This window comes from Phyllobates terribilis, unplaced genomic scaffold (genome assembly GCF_046119375.1).
Source record: "Phyllobates terribilis strain yellow unplaced genomic scaffold, ASM4611937v1 Scaffold_10__3_contigs__length_209671492, whole genome shotgun sequence".
Lineage (NCBI taxonomy): Eukaryota > Metazoa > Chordata > Amphibia > Anura > Dendrobatidae > Phyllobates > Phyllobates terribilis.
This window is the reverse complement of record NW_027362770.1, coordinates 142307921-142319282: the sequence shown is the minus strand read 5'-3', so window position 1 is coordinate 142319282 and position 11362 is coordinate 142307921. Positions and strand designations below refer to the sequence as shown.

The window sequence follows — 11362 nt, the reverse complement described above, 5'->3', positions numbered from 1 at the left end:
AACATGTATAATATATACACCCTCTATATAACCTGTATATAATACGTGCACCCTGTATATAACATGTATAATATATACACCCTATATTTAACACCTTTACCCTGTGCATCTCACATGTATTACCCGTATATATGTACACCCTGTATATAACATATATAGGGTGTATATATTATACATAACCTGTATATAATACGTACACCCTGTATATAACATGTATACCATATATATTATGTATTCTCTGTATATGCCCTGTATATAGCACGTATATTATGTATATGGCACATACACCCTTATCCTGTGTATAGTCAAAAGTTTGGACACACCTGTTAATATCGTTTGTTTCCCTGAACAAGTGTGTCCAAACTTTTGACCAATCCTGTACACGTACTTATTGAATATAATAGCTGTACCCTGTAATACATACACACTATATACCAGCGGTGGGGAATTTGTTCTCATCCAGAGGCCATTTGGATATTTATACCATCATTCGGGGGACATTCAAAATTATCAAGTTGAAAATTACCCTGCTGTATTTGGTCAAACATTTAATTACCTCCCCCCTAATGGGACGACTGGAGCTGCTTCTCTGTGGTACAACCAACTGCGATGTTAGGTGGTATGGATATTGCTTTTCCAGGTTTGCGTCGGTCTGGAGCGCAAGCTACTCTTTGCACTGATAAGTTTTGTAAAGAATTCACAGCAAAAAGTCATACCGAACACATATGTATATTACACTGCAGGTCTCCTGACGGGGGAAATTCATCAACGCTCATGTTACATTCATAGAACTCAATAAGTCTACAGTATACATCACGTAGGAGACCCTAGGACTGCTGTATATACATCACATAGGAGACGCTGGGACTGCTGTATATACATCACATAGGAGACGCTGGGACTGCTGTATATACATCACATAGGAGACGCTGGGACTGCTGTATATACATCACATAGGAGACGCTAGGACTGCTGTATATACATCACATAGGAGTCGCTGGGACTGCTGTATATACATCACATAGGAGTCGCTGGGACTGCTGTATATACATCACATAGGAATCGCTGGGACTGCTGTATATACATCACATAGGAGACGCTGGGACTGCTGTATGTACATCACATAGCAGACGTTGGGACTGCTGTATGTACATCACATAGGAGGCGCTGGGACTGCTGTGTATACATCACATAGGAGACGCTGGGACTGCTGTATATACATCACATAGGAGACGCTGGGACTGCTGTATATACATCACATAGGAGACGCTGGGACTGCTGTGTATACATCACATAGGAGACGCTGGAACTGCTTTATATACATCACATAGGGGATGCTGAGACTGCTGTCTATACATCACATAGGAGATGCTGGGACTGCTGTATATACATCACATAGGAGACGCTGGGACTGCTGTGTATACATCACATAGGAGACGCTGGGACTGCTGTGTATACATCACATAGGAGACGCTGGAACTGCTGTGTATACATCACATAGGGGATGCTGAGACTGCTGTATATGTGAGATGGTGAGCCTTCTGACAGCCCTCATTACCCAATGGGCAGATATATGTACCTGGTTAAAGAGATGGATGGTGAGCCCTGTACATACGGTATAGCACCTGTCTCACCAGCGGTGTATAGATGTGCATATGTATAAATATTGTACCTGTTGTATACTATACAAGTTTAGCACCTTCTTGCTGTCAGTAGTGATGTGGTACTGCTTTACGTGGACTGAAATGCCGTTATTTGGTCACAAGAGGCCGCTGTTTCCTAAGCACAGCTAGTCTGCCCAGCAACAGGCTGCATGGCCAGAGACAGTTGACAGTTGGATGTGAGTTACAGGAAGGAGTCGAGCGGCCATCTTGGTGGCAGTTGGAAGTTACTGAGGACAGAGAGAGGACATGCCGGAGGGAAGTCCAGTGACATCAACACGTGGAAGCATCAGACTGAGACCAGACCCGCGGCGGAGTGGATCTGACCATGCTCGTGACCGAGACCGCCGTGTAACCGTCACACATGATGCGCCGAGACCGCTTTATAACCGTCACACATGATGCGCCGAGACCGCCATATAACCTTCACACATGATGCGCCGAGACCGCCGTGTAACCGTCACACATGATGCGCCGAGACTGCCGTGTAACCGTCACACATGATGCGCCGAGACCGCCGTGTAACCGTCACACGGGATACACTGCTACTTTGCTACATACCGTATTTTTCGGACCATAAGACCCACCCCAAATTTTCCGGAGGAAAACGGAAAAAAAATTTAATGCTTCAAATGGGGGTCCGTCTTACAGTCAGAGTTCAGCTTACCGGTGATGGAGCTGGGACACGAGGTGTTCGGAGATGCGACACTGTGGGATTATGCTGGGAGTCCCGACCCAGGCTGGAAGAAGGGGCTGCTCAGCGGCAGGAGTCGGATGATGCTGGGGGTCCTGCGCTTGGAGGAGGAGATGTCTGGAGGTGTGACGCTGCGTGTCCCAGGGTGGTAAGAGGGGGTTTCTGACGGTCCTCGACTGTGCAGGGGCTCCCCCGGCATTTTGTGAAAGTCCGAAGCCCCCGCACTTCCATGTTCTCTATGCGGTGGACTCTGGGAAAATGGGCATTGGAGGTGTCGCCTACGCAGATTGAGATCTCGGCACTGCGCAGGTACATACCGGTACATCAGTGACTGCTGCACTCTTCACAGCAGCGGGACGAGAGCGCAGAGTGTGCTACGCTCACAAAGAATGTCCTGGCACTGTCCAGCTTCAGGACGTAATCCAGCGTTGTGTGAGCCGCAGCATTCAGTAGTAAATGCTGCGTGAGTACGCAGTCCGGTGGAAACCCAGCCCTGTTATATACTCTTTACACATTACATACAGTACTGGTAACTCACAGATTTTGGCACAATGTTGTTTTAAACATCTTGGAGGACTAACCACAGATCTTCTGTGGATGTCGCCTGTGCAAATTCTTCTGTCTCCATGTAATCCCAGACAGACAGGATGATGTCAGGGCTCTGTGGGGGTCGGATCATCACTTCCAGGACTGCTTGTCCTTCTTTACACGGAAGATAGTTGTTAATGACATTGGCTGGATATTTGGGGTCGTTGTCCTGCTGCAGAATAAATTTGGAGCCAATCAAACGCTTCCCTGATGGTATTACATGATGGATAAGCATCTGAAATATAATTTTATTAACTATCTTCAGTGTCAAGGAGTCCTAAAAGTGATGATCCAGCCCAACAGAGCCCTGATCTCAACATCATGCAGTCTATACATGATTACATGGAGACAGAAGGATTTACACAAGCGACATCCACCGAAGATCTGGGGTTAGTTCTCCAAGATGTCTTGAACAATCTCCCTGCTGAGTTCCTTCAAAAACTGTGTGTAACACATCACAATAAGAAGTGATGAAGGCAAAGGGTGGTCACACGATATATGTGTATATATGAGGTATGCGTGCGAATAGCCTTGGATACAGATGTAGCGGAGTTTGATGATAGCTCAGGAGGGACATATTCATGGTTTCTGGCATCCTAGAGTATGTTGAGGAATGGGAGGAATAGAACTAAGCAACAGGACGTGTGAAAATGTATGTGGAGAAATATGTGTCGGGTTGTCCATGGTGTAATTCGCTACTTCTTTTCTGTTCTGTAAATTGGTCACTGGCAGTCACACATCCTTTTTATGAAATTTACGAAAATGTTGTAGGTTTGCAAAAGAGAAGTTTTGAAGGCCTTACAACATGACCAATGATTTTTTACGTCCCTGTCATGTCCGTCTCTGACGTCACCAAATTTTTGCTCTTATGTCACGTCTTAAATATTCAGTATTCATGTTCTGACTCCGTAGGTGACACGAGGATGGGGGATCCGGACCGGATGCTCAGCGCATCCCCCAACTGGTACTGCAGCCGTTCCAGTGACGCAGCCGGGGGACTTTTTGGGTTCGCTGCTCGGAATTCGGTCTACTTGCTGCGTATCAGCCCCCAGGAGCCGGGATTTTATGGTAACTTTCTGTACTGCACTGTGGAGCTAGAATAGATGCTCGGCTATGGGGAACCAATGAAAATACATTGGGGAATATTGTTAAAAATATGATTTTATTATTCCTTTAAAGAGGACATGTCCATATGTCTTGAAGGTGCTCATGATTTTAGCAGAGACCCCTTTATATTTGTATAGGACCAGAATAGGATTGAATCCCATCACCGCACCTCCCCACGACACGCTGGCGCTTTTTCCCATATATATCTGACATCAGACCCGGCATTTTATATTGTAGCGTGATGGAGTAATCTGCGCCTCTTAGTCATTTTTGCACGTTTTGAGCTATAGGTGAACCACAAAATTGGCCTCCTATTGCAGAGGGGTCCCCATTTGAGCAGGGTTTTTGCATATATTTAAGGTGTTGCATTCTTTTCCAGGGGAGTTGGTCGGACATACAGAAAGGGTGTCCGGCTTTGCCTTCTCCCAATACTCCGGTCAGTCTCACCTCTGTGCCAGCTGCTCTGATGACGGCTCCGTGAAAGTATGGGACACCCAGACGAAGAGTTTAGTAACAGAACACAAGCTCCACCGGGTAAGAACTGATCGAATGTCCGTATAAGTAAGTGCCCCCTCCATATATCACATGGAAGAGCTTTTATGACCTCCTATTGTACATCCATAGACATTAATATGGAGTTGGCCCCTTTTCATCTATAACAACATCCAATCTTCTGGGAAAGTTTTTTTTTTCTTTTTAAGATTTTGGAGGTGTCTGTGGGAATTTTTGCCCCTTTATCCAGAAGAGCATTTGTGATGTTGGAGGAGAGGCCGGGCTCACAATCTCTGTTCTAGTTCATCCCAAACGCGTTGGATGGGGTTGAAGTTGCGCCCGGTCAAGTTCTTCCACCAAACTCCCCTAACCATGTCTTTATGGACCTTATGCACTGGGTACAGTAATGGGGGGCAGAAAAAGGTCTTCCCCAAACGGTTCCCGTAAAGTTGGAAGCTACAATTGTCCAATATGTCTTGTGCTGAAGTATTAAGATTTCCGTCTACCGGAACTAAAGTCCCGAGGCCGAGCCGTGAAAAGCAAGCCCAGAGCATTATCCTCCTCCACCATCTATACAGTGGGCACAATGCAGTCAGGGGGTAACATTCTGGCATTCAGCAAACCCAGACTCCAGATAGAGAAGTGTGATCCGTCACTGCACAGAACACGTCTCCTCCAGAGTCCAGTGGTGGAGTCTTTACACCACTCCATCCGACGCTCAGCATTGTGCTTGGTGATGTACGGCTGCATGTAGCTGCTCAGCAATGAAGCTCTCGGTGGGGGCGCAGTGTTTATGCTGATGTTAATGCTAGAGGAGGTCTGGACTCTGCAGTTATGGAGTCAGCAGAGCGTTGGTGACTTTTCTGCCTCATCACTTTGTAACGTTACGGGGTCTCCACTTCTTAGTCGAGTTGCTGCGATTCCTTCCAGTTCTCAATAATATCACTCACAAGTGATGGAGAAGATTTAGGAAGGAAGAAACGCCATGAACAAACTTGTTACCCCGGTGGTTCCTGGGACCAGCACCCCCTCTGATGTGTATGGGGGTCTCTCATTTCAAAGGCTTGTTTTCAGGGCGGATAAGCCATCATCAGTGGACCTACATTTATCTATAATCCCAGGATTTTGGAAATGGTGTAACACTCTTGTGTCTGTCTCTTACAGAACACGATCTCTTCCCTACACTGGTCTCCCCTGGTGAAGGACCTGCTGGTGACTGGAGACGAGAAGGGCACAGTGGTTTGCTTTTGGTGTAACCGTAATGATGGGCAGCAGTTTTTTCCAGAACCGAGGACTATTTTCTGCTTGTCCTGTGCACCGTACCAAGAAGATCTAGTGGCAATAGGGTAAGAGCGGCTGATTGCCCCAGGCCTCACTCCCACCAACCGCAGTTGGTTTTTGCAAGAGAATGCTGCTGCTAGCCAGACATTTCACTGCTTGGGAAATATATTATTTCATGGCGTACATAGTGGTAATACAAGGATGGGTCAAGTTCACCAAAATGGGAGTTGGTCCTACTCTTCCTGGCTCATAGAGGTGGATCCGTCCCAACCAGATATCCGTATGCCCTACTAGGGTGGTTGACATGAGTAGCACATGCTCTCGTAGAGTCTGTGATGCCCCAACAAGTCTACTGGCTCATGTAATCATAAAATTGCCCACCTTCCCCAGGTACAAGGACGGTATGATCGTTATCATTGACATCAGCCGTAGAGGAGATGTCATCCACCGGTTGCGGGGACACGATGATGAGATTCATTCCCTGGCATGGTGCCCACACCCCCGAGAGGAAGACCTGTATCAGAAGATGGAGGAAACGCAAGGTACGTCAATGACCTCACCTGCAAAAGGCCCCCGAGTCCATGTATTCATAGCACTTCTCCTATACAGCGGGCACCATGTAAGCACAGTACAGCAGGGTTTAAAGGGGATTTTTTTATTGGTTCATTCTTCTTTTTATTAATTTGATTTACGTCATTAGAAGAGAAGTAATGCATGTGCTGCGTGTTTTTGTTTTGTTTTTTTCATTTTTTTATGCTGTAGATAATTAATTTGTGTTTATTAAGTTTTCTCTGGGGGCGGCCATATTGGAGACACACATTTCCTTCCTTTATTGTCTGTAGATAGTACAGGGTGTTTGTGCTTTATTGCAGCTGCAGTCAATGGGGACTATAGGACTTTTTGGTCCTTACAATATTGATGACTTATCCTAATGCCCGGAAACCCCCTTTAATTGTCATAGAAATGTAATTATTAACATCTCTAGGAGATGATGGATTTCAGCCTTCCCCACAGAGAGTCTTAAACTGGATGTAAGTGAAGTTCATGTCGGCTGAACCTGTTGATTTCAACAAGACCGGCCAAATATGTGATGTGTAGGGGAGCGTCACAGGTTTAGAAGGATCAGTCATGTTGGATTTCAACATGCCCAATCCTTTTGATTGTGCCATAGATAAGCTGCCATCAGAAGTGTCTAGCAGCAGCAATGTATAATTTTGGCTGAGCTGTGAGTCCGTGTCTATATGGGTCTTGTGAAGAAATAGCTGTCGGCCGTAGGAGCATTCAGCTGACGGCTGTCTAAGGTGCAGGGTCGCCTTCATCTGCGAGTCAGTCTGTCTTATCTAGGCTTCATTTCTCTTGCATATGAAAAAAAGGGTCCACACTTAATCCAGAACAGCGCCACTCTGGCAATTAAGCTGGGCCTGGTAGTACAGTTTCGATTTTTTTTTATGGTGCTTAATGGCCCCTTTATTCGGCAGAACCTGGAGGTCGGACCTCAACAGATACAATGATCCTCTGATTTTTGTCTAAAGTCTGTATCCAGCTTAAGAGACCCCTGTTGTTTCTTCTCTACCCCATCTCCCCCCACCACACACACACTTTTTTGACCCCTCCAGCACTCCGTCAGCCGTACCGTACAATCTAAGACTTTAACTGTGCGCCATGAATGTTAATAATAGGGAGAACGAGGGATCAGTGATTTTTTTTTTCACCTGCGCGGCCGTATATGAATATTTCAGGCCGGCGGTCCAGCAATCCCTTTAAATCTGTAAGTCTCTTTTGTTAGAAATGCTAAAAAAGAATGGAAGATATATAAGGTTGCATTAGTAATCCAGAAAACACGCCACTCTTCACCTCTGCGGCGCCGCTTCTCTCCGTGCTGGTTTTGATATGGATTTTGTGTTGCTTTTCATCAGAAGAACTGAATGCAACCAATGGCGATCTCCTGCCGGAGTCTGAGAATAAGGGCTGCTACCTGGCCTCAGGCAGCAAAGATCAGACCATCCGGATCTGGAGTTCCTCCACAGGCAAAGGTAGGAGCCCTCCAGGTTTGTTTCTTATCATGCCGACATACGGTGCTTCACCCTCTTAATATTGATGGAAAAGTTTGTTGCAGTTTTATATCCTCATATTGCAGTTTTATATATGGCCGTCAGATAATTTTTACAAAATTCTCTAAAATTATCTCTTATTTATGTTGTCTTTTACATAACCCCCATGGCAGAGGGGGCATCTGAAGTCCTGCATGGGCGCTCTGCTAACTTTTTTTTTTTTGTTTCTTGAGATTATTCAATTGTGTTCTCTTTTGGCTAACCCTATATTTAAAGAGGTATCTGGGACTTTTTTCCCCGCCTTAGGGCTACGTACTTATTGGCAGGTTGCCTGTTCTACCTTGCCTTGATCTGCCAGTGCCGCGATTTTCCTGCTTCCTGTGACGTAATATAGACAGAGCAGCTCTTTCTCTTCCGCTCTGCTCTTTCAACAGGACAACTGGTTGTCAATCTACAGGACGCCAGCATTGACACTCCATTAGCAGAGCGGAAGAGAGGAGAATCGCTCCAGCAGAAGAGAAGGAGCTGCTCTGTCGATATTACGTCACAGGAAGGAGGAGAATCGCTCCAGCAGAAGAGAAGGAGCTGCTCTGTCGATATTACGTCACAGAAAGGTGGAGAATCGCTCCAGCAGAAGAGAAGGAGCTGCTGTGTCGATATCACGTCACAGGAAGGAGGAGAATCGCTCCAGTAGAAGAGAAGGAGCTGCTCTGTCGATATTACGTCACAGGAAGGAGGAGAATCGCTCCAGCAGAAGAGAAGGAGCTGCTCTGTCGATATTGTGCTACAGGAAACCAGAGAATCGCTCCACCAGAAGAGAAGGAACTGCTCTGTTGATATCACAGGAAGCAGGAAAATTGCTCCACCAGAAGAGAAGGAGCTGCTCTGTCGATGTGACGTCACAGGAAGCAGGAGAATCTCTCCAGCAGAAGTGAAGGAGCTGCTCTGCTGATATCACAGGAAGCAGGAGAATTGCTCCCCCAGAAGAAAAGGAGCTGCTCTGTCGATATTGCGTCACAGAAAGCAGGAGAATCGCTCCAGCAGAAGTGAAGGAGCTGCTCTGACGATGTCACCGTCACAGGAAGAGGGAGAATCGCTGGCAGGAGCGGTCCGTGATCGATCTGAGTTGGCAGAGATCATTGTAGGGCAGCACAGGCAGGTAGTTAGTAACTACCTTCCGATAAGGGCTTGACCACTTTATTGTCACACCACATTTTAAAAAGAAACTCCTAAAGTGATGGTATATCGCTAGAATTTGCCTTTCCTGTCTGATAAGTGGTGGTCTGACCTCTAGGACAGAAAAAGGGGTCAGGCCGCCCCTCACAATTCATCGTACCCAATTGTGCAGGCAACTGTAGATGACCACATTAACTTAATTCTCATATTCAGTGGGGGTTCTTGTGATAAGCCATCACCTGATGATCGATGGCGGTCCCATTCCAAGGACACCACAGATGCTGGCAATGAAGGGGCTGCAGCATCGATTCAGCACTGTGACCCCTTTACAACTCCTCATACCTCCTTATCGGCGCTCCCCGACCATACAATTGTGCAGGGAACTACAGCTGACCCCATTAATTTCATTCTCAGATTCGCAGGGGTCCAGGAGTTTTCTGATCTTGCGACATGTCATCACTTTATTAGATGGGGATACCCCGCTTACATGATTCCTACTCGATTTCACTGAATTATCGGGAACGCTTACAGAAAGATTTGGGATCGATGCCCGCAGCGTTACTTCATAAAGTTTTAGGCTTTGCGTTCTTTTATTTACTCCTAAATGTATTTTTCTCTTTTCCCCTTAGGCGTTACAACTCTGAAGTTGCCATACCTGAAGAGGCGAGGAGGAGGAATGGATCCTATGGTGAAGGAACGCTTATGGTTGACTGTCCACTGGCCTCAAGGGCATCCGACTCAAATAGTATCCAGCTGCTTTGGGTTAGTGATGAGTCCAACACAACCATGTAATAGTTCCCCAGAAGCTGCGTCTCAGAGCTCGCAATAGCTTGATTTTGAGGGTTCCCCACCTCCGTTAAAAGAAATGTACATATTGTTCACATTGGGCGAAGTTGTGCCACGTCGGTGCAAACTGTTTCGCTGCATGCGTCTCTCTCATTCGGCTAGTATGGTGGTCTCCAGAGCATATAATGGAGTATATTTATTATAATGGAGTATATTTATTTTACGTACTGTGTAATAAAGTCGTGTATTGTCTCTGCAGGGGCGAGCTGCTTCTGTGGGATTTAACAAGGAGTGGAAAGCAGAAATGGAGCCTCCTGGGCTCCTCGGAAGGGCAAAACCATTCCCGAATTGTGTTTAACCTTTGCTCCCTAGTCACAGAGGAGGGGAAGGAGCTGCTTCTGTCTACATCTATGGATCGGGATGTAAGTGATGTTCATATGATGTTAAAGGGGTATTCTGGCGTCACTTGTTTCAGGTGGCACCTATGACATTGCTTCCTCGCGATTTCATACCTGAGATGGTCCCACTTATCTTTTTCTAATGATAATCGGGCACACTATTTGTAGATGTGACTGTCACGTAAGGTGTGGGAAAGACTAAGTGTAACACAAAGGGAAGAGGGAAAGGAAGCCCAGACACTAGGGAAAGGGGGAGTGGAGACCTTCTAGGCTGATCTGATATCACCCTGTCTCCCCTATCATCCCTATATTGGTTCCTCACCAATCGCCGCACAGGAACTTAAACCCTGTAATTCATTAGAGCTTGGCCCTGGATAAAGAGGGGGGGGGGGCACTAGTCAGTCCCCACTAACAACTAAAGACAACAAGGGAGACAAGAGGGAAGTAACTTGACTTGAGCTGACTTCAGAGAGATTAAAACACACGTCCTTCTAGCACCTTAGAGGAAGTAAGCAGACTGCAATAGCTCCAAGCCTTCACAAGGGAACATGTGAATATCACCGGCACCTCCCTGTAGCAAACAGAAAGTATTTAAACACCCAGGCTGGGTGTCAATTAGCAGGAGAGAGGTAGCAGCTGGGTCCTAGAGTGATACAGATCTAAGAAGGCGCCTGTAATGCCAAACGAAGAGATCTTCTGCAACCAACTGCAGGGAGACGGTGTGTCACATCTGACACACCCGTGACAGTGACTTAATCGTCTCCAAAATATCCCTTTTAATGAGTTTTAATACCGCTATAGAGTGCCCTTACTACCGTACATTCGTGCCGTGCTCTCCATGTAGGTGAAATGTTGGGACTTGGGCTCCCTCTCTTGCTGTTGGTCGTTGAGCTCGCTCGGAGGCTTCGTGTACAGCCTGGCATTCTCCCCAGTGGCATCGGGATGTCTGGCGGTCGGAGTGGGCGACGGTATGATCCGCGTCTGGAACACCCTATCTGTCTTTAATATGTACGACGTGAAGACAATGTGGCAAGGGATCAGATCTAAAGTGACCGCAGTAAGTACACTCACATCGGTATCGTCATCAGAGGTCTGGCAGTCCTGTGCAAGAGCTCATCGCTCTGGAAA

General features: G+C 46.6%; 1 protein-coding gene across 1 annotated transcript in view; it reads left to right on the top strand.

Moving 5' to 3' along the window:
• Positions 1–11362, top strand: part of GEMIN5 (gem nuclear organelle associated protein 5) — a 48359-nt gene that overhangs the window by 418 nt on the left and 36579 nt on the right. The window contains exons 2-9 of the mRNA XM_073649866.1: positions 3856–4011; positions 4430–4584; positions 5707–5888; positions 6214–6365; positions 7740–7856; positions 9680–9812; positions 10096–10258; positions 11079–11291. Of these exons, the coding sequence (XP_073505967.1) occupies positions 3867–4011; positions 4430–4584; positions 5707–5888; positions 6214–6365; positions 7740–7856; positions 9680–9812; positions 10096–10258; positions 11079–11291 (1260 nt within the window). The 5' untranslated portion in view covers positions 3856–3866. The remainder of the gene's footprint in view (positions 1–3855; positions 4012–4429; positions 4585–5706; positions 5889–6213; positions 6366–7739; positions 7857–9679; positions 9813–10095; positions 10259–11078; positions 11292–11362) is intronic.